The sequence below is a fragment of the Mizuhopecten yessoensis genome, unplaced genomic scaffold, assembly GCF_002113885.1.
Source record: "Mizuhopecten yessoensis strain PY_sf001 unplaced genomic scaffold, ASM211388v2 scaffold7147, whole genome shotgun sequence".
Lineage (NCBI taxonomy): Eukaryota > Metazoa > Mollusca > Bivalvia > Pectinida > Pectinidae > Mizuhopecten > Mizuhopecten yessoensis.
In genome coordinates, this window is record NW_018406904.1 from 343,427 (window position 1) to 360,529 (window position 17,103).

Genomic DNA, 17,103 nt, shown 5'->3' on the forward strand with positions numbered 1-17,103 from the left:
GCCTGATTTGATTTGCATTATTTGGAACGATAGCGATGTCACAGATGAAATTACTCGTCTGGTAACGAAGGACACGTGTTGTTAAAAAACGTAAACAACCGGAAATGTTAAACCCAACAAAAAAGTATCGCCTGCATTCGGGGATCAGCTCATTTCAAAAATACTTCATTTTGAAATTTACAGTGATAGAAAGTTGAATAGTTTTTTGATATGTAGTACTAATTTTTATGGCAAAAAATAACAAATAACTTGTGCTGTTTTTGTGTCAAAAAGTGTCAATATTAGCATTATTTTCACTGGAACGTGCTGTATGAAATGTGATTTGTTGTAATAGCCACCAACCCAGCCGAAAGGCTAGAAATAGTGGCAACGATAGCCCTATCCCTGGAATAAAAAGAAGACCTACTAATACACAGTCCCAATCAGGGCTAACCGTTATCAAAACACTCCCATCTCGGCGAGATTGGTGACATGATTTTAACGCTAGTGCGCAAGCGCGGGCTGATCGAGAGTGGCTCTCGATGACTTCGCGGTTCGGTGAACAAACACAAAAGCGATGTGCTATAGAATCTTGACTGGGTCAGAGTTGCCTAAACCTATCAATATTCTATAATCATCAAATCCTATGTCATTGGTTATAAACCAGTTTGTCGCTCTCCTTTTACCAAATAAAACGAACAAAAGTATTTGCATGTACTACAGGTTTTTGTTTACAAAATTTTACTTGTTTTAGTTCAGTTTGGGTTGATTATACTGTTTCATAATTGGAAATCAGTTTACAAAAAAGTCGAAAGGATTCGACAAAGGTAAATTTTACTGCCAACTCTTCTTCACGGTTTCTCCGTTTTTGAGATTTTGAACAAAACTAAAACTGTTTTTACAGTCCCTGCCTGTTTATAACACATTTCGAGATTTCTAGAATAACACTTTGTATGATATAGATTTAAACCGAACTATATAAATGAGAAGATCAGGCATCATGGAATACATTTGAACGGAACTATGTGACCTACCATCGTGTCAAATACAGCAACGTTTAATTATTCACAGGATTCATGTGGGCGTATTTAATTTGTTTTGTCATCAGAGGTCATACGGAGAATTCTTAGTAGCATGTTTTTGAGAATGTCACATTAAATTATTAATATTCTATTAAACATCGACTTCTCTGCCATTGATTAGAGACGAGTATGTCACTTTCACATCAAAAGGCATACGAAAATTAATGGTTTTATATATTTTGCTTCATAAGTTTAGTTTAACAACATTTAGTGTTACAAATTCCATATTGTTTATCAAGTAATACAAAAATATTCGATTAAATCATTTTCTTTTTCTTATTTAATATAGTATATCTATTTATCCTGCCTAATTAAATCCAGTCTGCAAAACTGTGAACGAAATATACAACAATTGTTTTATTAATTTGACTTTTAAAAAAAAGACCTGCATCTACTAGTTATGAAAATTAGCTCAATTCGTCAGCAAACAACTAGTTATCTGCCAGAAGTGGAAATGAACTCATGGCGTCAAAAATGGAAACGTACCAACTTGAATCTACTTAGGTTTTCATTAATATACTGGTTGTTAACGGTTGTATATTTCCAGTATTTTGGTTTTGTAATGTTTCTTTGTCGAATAACTTTTGATACTATATCCATGTGTTTAAGTCGCCTTATAGTATTACCTCGTCTCTGTATTCTTGACTCTGCTAATGCTATAATGCCACGGTGTCGATACCATTCCTCTCGACATTTCCCTTTCCATCGGTTTATAGTTATATTCAATCTCCTGACATCACTTTTTTATTTCGGTGCATGCTTTAACAGTACCATTGCTCTGAGCCATTGTTTTAAGCTCTGTTTGCATTACCATGCCATCGCGTCTCTTTCGTGCCTATTTTAAAAACTGGCTTGCAATAAATCCAAGATTGTTTCTTTATTGGCGCTTCATTATCTTATGTTCGTGTGCCATTTCTGGTAATCCCAATATATAACACAATGTCTAGGAATAATCTATATATCTTGATGTACACATATCTCTAAATAAAGCGCATTTAGCATTACATATCGCCCATCACTGTCGATATGACGCTTTGTTGTTTTCTTATAAATTCCTTCCTGATAAAATTGGCTGCAAAGATTACTTGATCTATATCTGTTAAACCAATATAGTCCTTTTGTAGTACGTAAATTTGTGTACATCGACGTAGTTGGGAAAGAACATTTACGACGGTGAAGTTGTGAATTGGTATTAATCATTGGGTATTGTTTCATTTCAGATATCGATTCGAACAAACAAACCATAATGAAGAAAAGTAAATCAGCGGTTGGTGAGAAGCCGCCATCACGATGGCAAAGAATTAAAGAAAACCCGGATAGTTTTCTGTACAAATTGTTCCTGAGCGGAACAAGAGAACATCGTTGCCTGAAAGCAATCTTTGGTATATTATGGGGCGTGGCCACAGGGGGTCTATTTTACGCACTGATCACATTTAGTTTTGGATACGACTACGATATTTCCGGTTGGATAACAATAGGAATAACGGTGATGATGAGCATAGGTTTGGCAGTGTCCACTCACTTCCGGTGTGTGGTGATGGTGATGATTCCTTCCATCTGCACGGGACGTGGGAGGGTAGCCGTGTTAGCCACAATATTTTATATCCTGATTTCTGGGCCAGTGATGAACATTTCGGACAACGCTAATCAGGTGTCAAACAGTATGGCGTGTACGTCGGAACTCATCTACAACCAAAGTCAGCTTTTGCGCAAACAGTTGGAGGAACCAATTAGGCAAATAGCCAGAGCAATTGAAGATTCATTAGATGACTTGCAAACAATTGGTCAACGTTTCCAAAAGGTCATCGATCCGGTGACAGAACAGGTGGAAGCAGTCGACAGAAAGATTAAGGAGGCAGCGTCTGCCGTACGGGACGCAGCAAAAGTATGTATAAATAATTACTAATTTTCGTTTGAAATATCGTTCGAAAACATTTAAGATATATCAAAACAAAAGTTCTTATATTTGTGCTGGGGAAGGTGAGTGTACGTGTAATTATATCAGTATCACCCTTCAGTATTTTCACCATCATTAAATAAAAGCTAGTGTAACACAAAGAAAAATTTACATTCTCTATTAGCACAAACCCTTTGGTTCAAATCAATAATATGTTGTACAAGTGTCTCTCCGAGTATGTTTAGAGGCATCCAATACCTACGTCCATTACCTTTCCTATCAAATTCCCATTTACTTCAATTCATGAACAATTATCATCATAATAATACTAATGTCATGCGTCTGTGGATATTACACAATTCCGTCTATATTTCCCTTTCTTGATGGTACCCGAATGGGGTATTCTTTAGTTCTTTGCCATTCTTTGGTTGTGATGTGGGCAAGTGGTTAATCAAATAATATATATTCTGATTTAATTATTATTTATACCGTTATGACGATTTCTGACTGCTTGTAGTTGTATGGTTTTGTTCTTCTAATTTACATCCAGAAATTTCGTTAGAGACTAGAGTTAGATAACTCTGATTTGTCGCTGATGTTTCCCGTATGCGGTATCTTGACAATCTGTTAAAGGTATATCATAAAATCAAAATTTTCACTTTAATTCTGGAATATATAGACGTGCATCAAAATGGGTATTTTTTGGTGTATTTCTTACAATTAACCGTTTGACCCGAAACATATTTTATTTTTAATTTAATGATATCACCTTTTAAATATTAACCTAAATATGAAGTTAATTTTTAAAATCTTTATATAACTAGATAGTATTTTCCATACTTATTGATCCCATATTGATTTTCATATCTTGTATTCTGTGTGATGATACGCCCTTTAAAAGGAATGCAGTAAGAAATTATGCTTTCTCTCCAGTAAATCAGCAGCTTTACTCGAGATTCGTCTATGTTGCTCCTCGATTGGTTTGTTATGTGTCCATTTGCTGTTTGATAATCTTTAGGATATACATGTATATTGAAGAGTATGGTATCTCAACTTAACACTTCAAAACCAAGGAGAGATCACAAAATGATTAGAGATTACTAATAAGATTGAGAAAAAGAAAGAAATTGATATGAAATTATAACAACAAAAACTGTCGAGACACGGCATCAAGTGTATGACACAATGGACGTCACACAAAAGAAAAAACTAATTAAGGGTCTCCGTGCAGCAAAAAGATGAATTTACAACCTCTGTTGTCGGCAGTGTTAGCTATATGGCCGACCCGCAGGTTCAGACTTTATTTATACTGATAATTTCATAGCAAAACAGATAATCGTTTGGATTTTCTAAAACCAATAGTATTTCTCTGATCACTCACCAGTCAGCTGTTTGGTACTCGTACAGAAGCTGAACCAAGCTAAGAATCAAACGTTACTCGCTGCTGTTGATCTATTTTAATATGGGAAAGGGGGATAACTCACACGTCAATTGTAGGGAGAAAACATGTAGTATATATTGTTTTCCAACCCCGATTGATGAGGACAAGCAATTACATTTATTAAAGCATTAAATATTCATGCTAACCACTCAGTTATCAACTATCTTTTCATTATTCAGAAATGTACACAAGGTGTTAACGATGTCTACCGGAAGTGTGTCGATGGAATAAACAACGCAAAGCGAGAATGTGAAAAACAATTAGAAGTTTTAGACAAAATCGCTGACGGTGTTGTGGACACAGCAAATACCGTTGGGGATGGTGTCAAAGGCGCGATAGATACTATTGGCAACGTGTTTGGAAAGCGACGAAGAAAAAGAGCGTGTTATTGGTCGCTACCATGGCAACATCGTTATCAACCGTTGACGACAGAGTGCTCAGAACGAAGAAGGTAAGACAGTTTATTTTGAAGTTGGCGTTAACTTATATTTTATTGTCTAAACATGCACCATTCAATCATTGTGATGAAATCCCGCCGTAAAGCGATACCTAATAGTTTCCGGTCAATACCTTTCAGGTTTGTTTCTTTTTTTTTTTTTCACATTGTAGCAAAATGTCTTTGATTAATTGTCCAGAAACTTTTGCAAGAGAATATACTTGGCAAGTAAGAAATGTTAAAGGTCCTCATTGTGACGCAACAATCAAAAGACGGGTTTGACAGGTTCTTCGTCCCCCAGTTTGACGTGAGGATGATGCAAAATGTTTTTTTTCACATTGAAAGCATTTTTAAGAATGGTCAATGTGATATTCTTATTTCTTTAATACACATAGAGTAGCGATAACACAAACGTTGAGTGGATTAATCCTGAATAGCCCAAAGTGCCGTCAACGCATATTTCCAAGAGAACTTTTAAGACTAATATGAAATTTACAACAAACACTTTTGATTCTACAACATGTAGTTTAAGCATGGAATTTTAATATTTTTAAAATCATACTAGAAGATAATTTTGAGTTCACTTATCTTTAAACTTATCAAGCTTTCTACAACTCTGGCACGACGTCTTTGTGTTAAACATATCTGTATTGCCGATCAGCATATATTGAAACATTTGAACATATTTAATCAGTAAGACATTCTGAAACAGTATGTATCCATTTATTACATTTCCTTTAGAAATTTCAATTTCTCTCCAATAAGTGTAATTGTATACGGGTAGGTAAGCAGGAAAAAAATGCAATTTTACACAATTATGACAAGCTACATTCTCATTACATTCAACACTTGTATGGTAGCCTCAGTACATAGAGGGGATAAGTGACCTGAGATAGTCACAGTACACGGGGAGAATAGGTGACATGAGGTAGACGTAGTACACGGAGAGAATAGGTGACTTGAAGTAGTCACAGTACACGGAGAGAATAGGTTACTTGAGGTAGCCACAATACACGGAGAGAATAGGTGACTTGAAGTAGTCACAGTACACGGAGAAAATAGGTGACTTGAAGTAGGCACAGTACACGGAGAGAATAGGTGACATGAAGTAGTCACAATACACGGAGAAAATAGGTGACATGAGGTAGTCGTAGTACACGGAGAGAATAGGTTACTTGAGGTAGTCACAGTACACGGAGATAAAAGGTTACTTGAGGTAGTCACAGTACACGGAGAGAATAGGTGACATGAGTGACATTTCGTTTCTATATACTATGGCTAACTCCATGTGTTGAAGTAACTTTATGTCAACCCTCTCCTCAATGTTCTGTGGAACATGAGGTAGACAGTACATATAAGGGGGAGGGGAGCTGAGTTATCCAGACTACAGAAAGAAAAGAGATAACCTGGGGTAGTCATAGTGCATAGACATAATAGGTCGGCTGACGTAATCACAGTAAATAAAGGGAAGAGGTGAACTGAGGTAGTCACAGTACCCAGAGAGGAAAGGTGACCTGAGATAGCCACAGTGAATAAAGGGGAGAGGTGACCTTGGATAGTCACAGTAAATAAAAGGGAGGGTGACCTGGGTTAGTCACGCTACACAGAGAGAGAGTAGGTGATCTGAGATGGGTACACTAAATAAAGGGGAGAGGTGACGTGAGATAGTCACAGTACGCTGAGAGAATAGGTGACCTGAGATAGTCACACTAAATAAAGGGGACAGGTTGCCTGAGATAGTCACACTAAATAAAGAGAATAGGTGACCTGAGATAGTCGAAATACATAGACATAATAGGTCGGTTGACGTAGTTACTCACACTAAAGGGGAGAGGTGACCTATGGTAGTCACAGTATATAGAGGGAAAGGCGACCGAAGGTAGGCTCAGTACATAGAGGGGATAAGTGACCTGAGATAGTCACAGTACACGGAGAGAATAGGTGACTTGAGGTGGTCACAGTACACGGAGAGAAAAGGTGACTTGAGGTAGCAAAAGCAGAGAAATTATGTCTGATTTAGCGAGATATGTTTCTGCAAAAACTTATTTTACCTATCAGTCTACCTCAGTTCTAGCTTGAGATGAACTAATGTCCTTTACCAAACCACTCTTACATTCACAAAGATATTTATCATTGAATATATTTTTTTCGGATTGTTCGCCAATAAACAGATCGTTTGAGGAACAGTTACACAGAACACAAAACACATATTTGGAAGATAACTTAATGATTTACAATATTTGAAAATAGACACAAATTATAGAGACCCGCCCGTTGTTATCGACAGCGCCCAACAAGTAAACTAACGAATCCGTTGATTTTGTTTTGTAGGCATAAACGCTTTGCTTCTGCAGTATGCCGGGTGCTTGACATATCCGACGTGTGTGTCGTAGTCAAGCCAGGGAGTGGTCTCTGCTCTGTCTTGAATTTATTTCAGGACGTCACAGACGTTGCACTAAGAGAAACACGCGACCTTATATACACACTCACAGATTTCTTCGAGTTTGGCGTAAATTCGAACTCGGATTTGTATGGGAAAATCAACTCATCCCAGACTGCTGCACAAATCATGGCGAATGTTCGCGCAGACATACAAGAAAGGACGGAGCTGATCTATAAAATCATCAAAATTATAAAGTATATTTTAGCCTTTCCTTTCCTGTTTCTTTTCATCCGATCAGCCCTCTACGTCAAAAAGTATCGTACAAAGGATCACTTTGATAACAAATACATATCGAGGCGATTCAAACGGTATGATGACGAACGTAAGCAACAAGGCAAGAAGGCGGTGTTACCGCTGAAAAAGATAGAGAAACGAAAGTATATTGATACTAGATCAAAGCTCCTGTCCCCAGCAGAACTACAAATGGTCAAGGTAGGAGCTGTCTCTGTCAGCTTGCAGTTCCTTATAACGCTTGCTGTCATCATTGCAGATTATGTTCTGTTCTACGTTCTCACTGTTATGCAGCAGTTCGGCAATATCAACGTCAGTGTAACAGGTGATAGCAATGTCTCTCTTGGTGTCGTCGGTAGCGGCTTTATTGCTAAAATGATAGGAAGTCTTCTTGCGGTTCTCGAAGTAGACACTGACTTTGCCGTTAATTTTAATTTAACACAGTGTTTGCCTGATCCGCAGAAACCAAACGTGCAAACCATTCTGGTTCTTTCTGTTTTGTATTTCGTTGCGTTCGTCTTTATATTTACACAGGCATATGGATTGCGCATACGTAGGAAAATAGCCGCCTATTTCTACCCAACTCAGGAACAAGAACGTATAAAATATTTGCATGAAAAAATTCGTCTTAAACGGCAGTCAAAACTTCTTTGGTTTTCAAAGAATCTGAAATCTCGAAGAAAGGAGAACAGCATCCTTTCTCACGTCCCATTTCTGATATTTCTCTCGGACCACATGCCCGGTAATTGTAAGTGTACGCCACAGAGAAAGACCGTGTGTCTCGGATGTAAAGAGGAGTTCACTGGCGTGTCGGAGTTCCACGTCTGCCCTACTCCAGGATGTGATGGTGTATACTGTATGGAATGCTTCATGGAAATGAACAAAAAGTGCATCGTATGTACAAACACATCAAAAAGTGTGAAGCGTGGAGTGGTCAGTTTCTCGAAGGGTCAGCAAAAGTATTGAAGCAGCCTTACATGATCTGACCAGTAATTTTCTGTTGCTTTTGCTTGTTTCGTCAAACATACACTGATAGTATAGGATGGAAGAGGCTATAACGGTCGGTGTGTGTATTCTTTATTTTGAATAACGTGTTTCAATTTAATACTATTATACATCATAAGTCAAAGTCAAAAATAGGAAAAATGATAAAATGTTTCACAGTTTAACCTTTATACTGCAATCAAGAACTCATAATTCTGTATGTCCAGGGGTTACGCTCACTTTCGCTCTCTGCACCCCTGGAATATGTCATAGAAATATCGAAGGCTCAGTCTGCGCCACCTTGCTGATGAGACAAGAAGACTAGTTCGATCTGTTGATGTACATCAAAAGAATATCGCTGTCACGTAACGGTAAAAAGTGACAGACTTTGAAGTCGGGCGTCGCCCCTTTGTAATCTTCAAAAGGCAAGTATCAGCCTAGCGAATGGCCAGGTTTTTTTTACCTGAGACCAATCGAATAGCCTTCAATTTTGCTACTGTATGACATATTCCAGGGGTGTAGAGAGTAAAGTGAGCGTAACCCCTGGATATCGAGGATGGTATTTGAATGATATGGTAAAGCTCATTCAGTTTGTTCCTAATTATTTTAATTATCTATTTAGCAAATCCAACTTTAATATACAAGCAGGCAAACATGTATGGATGCTGGGATACTCTTTTAAATTTCTTTCTCGTTTCTGTCGAACTGCCACTACTACGTATACAGTTTATTAAAGACAGTGGTAGGTTTTAAATTCTCGCTCTCTCTCTTTCTCTTTGTTTTTATCCTACACTCTTTCGTTCTTCTCTATCTTCATTTTTTTCTTTGTCATTTTCATTTATGATCTGTGAAAAATTTATTGTTGATGTTGCCATGTACATTTTATAATACATTTCTGGGAGATGGCTTCATAAGTTGGAATTACTTGTGCCTAATCCCATTGCAAATCTGCAATAAAATATGTTTCAATCAAGAACTCACTCCTACCGCACTGTTAGTTCTTCCTGTTATATCCATTGTAACAGATGTAAATATTTGTGTATATGACTTAATTTAATATGTGATTTAACCTTAGATACACTGATACTATTTAAAATTAAATAGAAATACTACATACCATCGCTTATAAGGATATGAATATAGTAAGACATTGTTTTGACATTCTTAAGAAGTTATAATGACTTCTTCTGGTATTTGAAATTGTATTTGTTCCATTATTTACTATGCCATATTTTAACCGCATCATCTGTATCGCATTGTTATATTTAATAAACGACAAAATATAGAATGACTGCGTCGATTTGTGCTATGGTTACGGGTAGAGTGCATCAAAGCCTCTTAGCATTTTTAAAAGTTGGGTGTCAGTTGATTAAGTAGTTATGGTTTGTTCTCGTCATTCGATCACCTAAAAGATATATTGATTGTAATCGTCAAAATCCAAGATATACATGTATAATAATTGATTTGTCTGTGAGTCCGTCCGCATGTGCGTCCGTGCATCCGTAGTAAAAAGCTTGTGCACAGGATATCTCATGAACCGCTAAAGGCATTAAGGTCATATTTAAACCATAGTATGATGACTTGAGATATACTCCTGATTAGAATTTGTTGGTGAGGGTTAAACGGTCAAAGGTCACGGACAAAGCAGGATTAGTGAGAGGGGAAGGGGATGAGCGATATGTCTATATGAGCCTCCGCTCACTTAGTTTTTTTTAAGTTCGACAGTAGCTTAGCTCTGATACGGTTGAAAACACAACGGGATGTCCTTTTGCAACGTATCCTAGTGCATAAACCTGTTTCATTAATTGCCATTAGTTTGTGTAAGCCAGTAAGATTTGAATTCATTAAATAACAAAAGCATCATACAAAAGCTTAATAAACCAAAAATGTACGGGAACTCATCTTAAATATCCAAGAAGGCTGGATTCAGAAACATTTTTTTAGTGATAGTAACCCTCGAGTCTTGTACTCTTATGTGCGATAATGTGCCTCTTCATTTCGGACACTTTGATTTCTGTTGAAAAATAAATTAGTCAACAACTTCGGATGAATAAAAAAAAGTGTAACACAATTATTATAAAAAAATCTGAGCTACAAAAGAATAAGAGGGGGCATGATTGAGGTGTTCAAAATAACAAGCAATATTTACGATAATTGTGCAACGGATTTAGTTAAGATGTTGAATGATCAATCACAAAGAAAGTATTTCCACAACATTCTGGACTAGATATTTGCAAGAACTTTTTTGCATTGCGAATTGTAAGAATACGGAACAATCTTCAGGAAAATGTGAGAATCAGGAACTCCTTTATAATTATAGATCTGAGATACGTTAATGATCCAAGTAACGTCACATTCATCTATTATTAAATAGTTCAATATTATATTTTCAGTCCAATGAAGAGGATCTTTATAGATCCTGTATCGGTAAATAAACATAGCTTATTATAGCGTTCCTGAAAACAATCGTCCGGAAAGAGAGCTGGATTACAAGGTTCGGTTTACACGCCATAAACCTAAAAACTGTATAAAGGATACACTTACTAGATGTTACTATATATTGTAAATATCACTTTCCCAACTTCTGGGGAAAACACCATTATTAGCTTATAGTTGAGACCAGGTTGTCGGTACAAATAACAGATCTAGAGGGAAAACAGGGGGAAATAAGCAATACACAAAAACAATATGTATGGGATTGTCATATATGACACTAGCGTTCCAAAGGTGTCAAGTATAAAACGAAACTCTACGGAAGTGTAGAAAAAAGAAAACACTATCCCTGGAAATGGACAGGGTAATACCGGTGTCCCTGGAAGTGAAACGAATAAAACGAAATTTGTCGGAAATATAATACATGGAACTAGGATTTCCGAATGTGGAAAGAACAAGAGGCCCAATGGGCCTGCATCGCTCACCTGGTATAAATCTCACACTTGTAACCTTAGAAGTGATCTAAAATAAAACTACAGGCAAAATATCAGTATTTATGATTAAAATTCATTCAAAAGAACCTGGTTTTTTTTTTAAACATTTCACCCCGGTGATTGAAAGTAGAACAAAGTCATTATGTTGAACAAATTTTATAGCCTTTCATCTCAGGATGCAACTTGCAAAGTATCAACATCCTGGCACCCATGGTTATTCAGAAGAGGTCGTTTAAGGATTTTCAACAAATTTGACCCCTGTGACCTTGAATATGAGTCAAAGTCATTCACTTTAACAAACACAATAGTCCTTGATCCCAGCATGCTACTATCTAAATATCAACATCCTGAGCCTTTTGGTTATTCAGAACAAGTTGTTTAAATATTTTGAACAAGTTTGCTTCTTGTGAACTTGAATATGATTCAAGGTCATCCATTTAAACAAACTTGGTAGCCCTTGATCCTAGTATGCTACTGACTAAATGTCATCACCCTGTGCATTTTGGTTATTAAGAAGAAGTTGTTTAATGTTTTTCACATATTTGACCCCTGTGACCTTGAATATATGTAAAGGTCATTCATTTGAATAACTTGGTTGCCCTTTATCCCAGCATGCTACTGGCCAAATATCATCATCCTAAGACTTTCGGTTATTGAGAAGAAGTTAATTAAAGGTTTTTAACATATTTGACCCCTTTGACCTTGAAAATGGACGAAGATCATTCATTTGAACAAACTTGGTAGCCCTTAATCACAGCATGCTACTGGCCAAATATCGTAACCCTATGCTTCTTAGTTATTCAAAAGAAGTTGTGTAAAGGTTTTAAACATATTTGACCCCTGTGACCTTGAAAATAAGTAAAAGTCATTCATTTGAACAAACTTGGTAGCCCTTCATCCTGGCATGCTACTGGCCAAATATCATTATCCTAGGCTTCTTAGTTATTCAGAAGAAGTTGTTTAAACATTTGTTGAGACAATTGACCCCTGTGACCTTGAAAATGGACGAAGGCCATTGATTTGAACAAACTTGGTAGCCCTTAATCACAGCATGCTACTGGCCAAATATCGTAACCCTATGCCTCTTAGTTATTCAAAAGAAGTTGTTTAAAGGTTTTTAACATATTTGACCCCTGTGACCTTGAATATAAGTCAAGGTCATTCATTTGAACAAACTTGGTAAACCTTCTTCCCAGCATGTTTCTGGCCAAATATCATTATCCTAAGCCTCTTGGTTATTCAGAAGAAGTTGTTTAAAGGTTTTAAACATATTTGACCCATGTGACCTTGAATATAAGTAAAGGTCATTAATTCGAACAAACTTGGCAGCCCTTCATCACAGCATGCTACTGGCCAAATAGCATCATCCTAGGCCTTTTGGTTATTGAGAAGAAGTTGTTTAAATGTGTTTAACATATTTGACCCCTGTGACCTTGAATATAAGTAAAGGTCATTCATTTGAACAAACTTGGTAGCCCTTCATTCTAGCATGTTACTGGCCAAATATCATTAGCCTAGGCTCCTTAGTTATTCAGATGAAGTTGTTTAAAGGTTTTAAACATATTTGACCCCTGTGACCTTGAATATAAGTCAAGGTCATTCATTTGAACAAACTTGGTAGCCCTTTATTCTAGCATGTTACTGGCCAAATATCATTAGCCTAGGCCTCTTAGTTATTCAGAAGAAGCTGTATAAAGATTTTTTAAGACAATGGACCCCAGTGACCTTGAAAATGGACGAATGTCATTCATTTGAACAAACTTAGTAGCCCTTCATCCCAGCATGTTACTAGCCAAAAATCATCACTCTGGGCATTTTGGTTATTCAGAAGAAGTTGTTTAAAGTTTTTAACATATTTGACCCCTGTGACCTTGAATATAAGTCAAGGTCATTCATTTGAACAAACTTGGTAAACCTTCTTCCAAGCATGCTACTGGCCAAATATCATTATCCTAAGCCTATTGGTTATTAAGAAGAAGTTGTTTAAAGTAAAATATTGACGCCGGACGCCGGACACAGGACGGACACTGCACTATGGCATAAGCTCACTTGGCCCTTCGGGCCAGGTGAGCTAATAATTGGTATGAAGTAGTAGTTGTAAGTACATATGAAATTTCAGAAAGATCCATCCAGTACTTGAGATATAGTGAGAACAAACTTCAAACTGAGCCCCACCCCTATATGCAACTTAGGGGGGTCATACCCACCAATTATACAAAATTGAGTCCCCTTGACCCAAGAATGCTCCAGGCTAAATAAGGATAAAATCCCATAATCCCGATGGTCGAAGAAGGATTTTAAAGGTTTTACCTCTATTTCTCCTATTGGGCCCCGCCCTTCTGCCCCTTGGGAGACCACACCCACTGCATGCCTATACAAAATTGAGTCCCTTGGTCCATTGATGCCCCAGACTAAATTAGGATAAAATCCCTTAATCTATATGGTAAAAGAAGGATTTTAAAGGTTTTACCTATGTTTCCCCTATTGGGCCCCGCCTCTCTGCCTCCAGAGGGGTCAGACACACCGTTTATACAAAATTGAGTCCCTTTTGCCTAAGGATGCTTCAGACTAAATTAGGATAATATCCCTAAATCCCTATGGTAGAAGAAGGATTTTATAGGTTTTACCTCTATTTCTCCTATTGGGCCCCGCCCTTCTGCCCCTTGGGAGACCACACCCACTGCATGCTTATACAAAATTGAGTCCCCTTGGCCCATTGATGCTCCAGACTAAATAAGGATAAAATCTCTTAATCTATATGGTAAAAGATTTTGAAGAATTTGCTATGTTTCCCCTATTGGGCCCCACCCCTCAGGCCCCTGGGATACCACACCAATAATTTATACAAAATTGGTTTCCCTTCACCCAAGGATGCTTCAGACCAAATATGGACCAAATCCATTCATTCCTACAGAAGAAGGATTTTAAAGAATTTGCTATGTTTCCCCTATTTGGCCCTGCCCCTCAGGCCCCTGGGGGCCACACCCATGGTTTATACAAAATTGGTGCCCCTTGTCCCAAGGATACTTCAGACCAAATATGGAACAAATCCTTTCATTCCTACAGAAGAAGGATTTTAAAGAATTAGCTATATAATTCCCCTATTGGGCCCCGCCCCTCAGCCCCCAGGGGGGGGCCAGACCCACGGTTTTTACAGAATTGGTTCCCCTTCCCCCAATGATGCTTCTGACCAAATATGGAACAAATCATTTCATTCCTACAGAAGAAGAAGAATTTTAAAGAATTTGCTATATTTCCCCTATTGGGCCTGCCCCTCAGCCCCCAGGGGGGCCAGACCCACCATTTATACAAAATTGAGTCCCCTTGGCCTAAGGATGCTCCAGACCAAATTTAGTCCAAATCCTTTCATTCCTACAGAAGAAGGATTTTAAAGAATTTGCTATGTTTCCCCTATTGGGACCCGCCCCTCAGCCCCCAGGGGGGCCAGACCCATCATTTATACAAATTGATTCCCCTTGGCCTAAGGATACTCCAGACCAAATTTAGTCCAAATCTACTGGGCAAGTAGCATTTTAAAGGAAAAGTTGACAGACGGTCGGACGGACGACGGACGACGGACGACAGACATCGGACGCTGCGCCATGGCATAAGCTCACTTGCCCTTTGGGCAGGTGAGCTAAAAACCAGGTTTATAGAAAGTACCACGGAAAAGAAAAGTATGAAACTATGATTTCGTACGTGAATCGTTTCCCACAGGAGAAAAGTATGAAATAATGTTTATGTGTAAATAATGATTTAGTGTAAAGAATGCTACCAGGGTGTCTGGAGTTTTAAACCACATCAAAGTGTAACCAGATCTGTTTGACAATAAATTCTGGTCCTATTATAAAGTAACACAGAAAATATTCCATCTACAAAAAGTTAGAGAAGTGAGAACCCGGAAATATATGACACACTTAACCATATTAAATCGAACAAGTACATAACGGGAGATTTCACTACATATAACAAGTGTCAGGATGTCTTCTCCAAAATCTAGGTGAGAAAATAAGTCACCAATCCCTAGGACTTTGCCATTCTCATTTCTAAGTGTCTTGGAGCAAGGAAGTGACATAAAAGATATGGCACTCGGCTCCTTCGAAGTGGTTTTATAAAAACAAGAGGCCCAGAGGGCCTGTATCGTTCACCTGTTTCTTTTGTTACATGCAACTGACGTATAGGTAACTTAAGACCAAATTTGGTAACTAGAACACAAGACATTTTAACATCTCTTAAACTGTTCTGAAGATATTGTAGTTTGAAACTTGAAATTTTAATGTTAAAGCTTTTAACTCATATTGACCTTTGACTTCCGACTTGCACTTAAAGTTGACCTTTGACCTCTTTACTGTAATAAAGAAAACAATTCACACAGCTGGTCTACATAACATACCCAAGTATCATGACTCTAGTCCAAATGGTTCTTAGGATATTGTTGTTTGAAGTTTTTAACATAATTGACACCAGTGACCTTGGAAGTAGGTCAAGGTCATTTTAATGAGGAACATTTATAACATTTCTTCCCAGGTACCTACTGGCCAAATATCATGACCCTGAGCCTTATGTAAATTGAAAAGAAGATTGTTAAAGCCTTTGACTCATGTTGACCTTGGACCCCAACTTGCACTTTAAGTTGACCTTTGACATCATTACTGTAATTGAGAAAAATATTTGCACTGATTGTCTACATAACATACCATGTATCATGACACTAGTCCAAATGGTTCTTAGGATATTGTTGTTTGAAGTTTTTAACATATTTAACCCCAGTGACCTTGAAAGTAGGTCAAGGTCATTTTAATGAGGAAACTTTATAGCACTCTATCCCAGCTACCTACTGGCCAAATATCATGACCCTGGGCCTTATGGAACTTGAGAAGAAGATTGTTAAAGATTTTAACTAAAGTTGACATTTAAACCCCCAACTAGCATTTAAATTTGACCTTTGACCTCATAACTGTGACTGAGAAAAATATTCGCACTGCTGGTCTTCATAACATACCCAAGTATCATGACTCTAGTTCAAATGGTTCTTAGGATATTGTTGTTTGAAAATTTACACATATTTGACCGCTGTGACCTTGAAAGTAGGTCAAGGTCATTTTAATGAGGACACTTTATAGCACTCCATCCCAGGTACCTACTGGCCAAATATCATGACCCTAGGTCTACAGTTCTTCAGAAGAAGTCATTCAAAAGAAAAATTTGACGGACGGACGCCAGACGACGGACGACGCAGTATGGCATAAGCTCACATGGCCCGAAGGGCCAGGTGAGCTAATAAAATAGCATTGAATACTGAACGTGATCGGAAACGTTTAGAGAAAGTAAATCACCGCATTACTGTATCCAATATTTAACTTGCACGAAGGAAACAGCAGACAAACAGAGGTCTTTCTTAAAATACATAGTATATGTGCCTTCTATCATCACAGCAATTTTACCCTGCCAGATTCCCAGTTTGATGAAGGGATTACAGATATCAAATCTAGAATTTCCCATTTCAATCATTAGAATTACAGCGCATTATCACAGGTTTTGTGCGGTCTATTGACCAAGTAAAGACTAGTCCATGCTACAATCACAGGAACCAGCCTCGACTGTCAATGTGATATGTGTATTGACAGACAGGGTTAGTATCTGTGCTACAACTACGATATCTACATGCAGACGACAGGGGGGG

The 17,103-nt window shown here is 37.7% G+C and overlaps 1 protein-coding gene across 1 annotated transcript in view; it reads left to right on the plus strand.

Annotated features, from left to right (window-relative positions):
• Positions 1-8,870, plus strand: part of LOC110453168 (DC-STAMP domain-containing protein 2-like) — a 12,796-nt gene extending 3,926 nt beyond the window's left edge. The window contains exons 2-4 of the mRNA XM_021502019.1: positions 2,282-2,946; positions 4,579-4,850; positions 7,167-8,870. Of these exons, the coding sequence (XP_021357694.1) occupies positions 2,282-2,946; positions 4,579-4,850; positions 7,167-8,475 (2,246 nt within the window). The 3' untranslated portion in view covers positions 8,476-8,870. The remainder of the gene's footprint in view (positions 1-2,281; positions 2,947-4,578; positions 4,851-7,166) is intronic.
• The last annotated feature ends 8,233 nt before the right edge of the window (positions 8,871-17,103 follow it).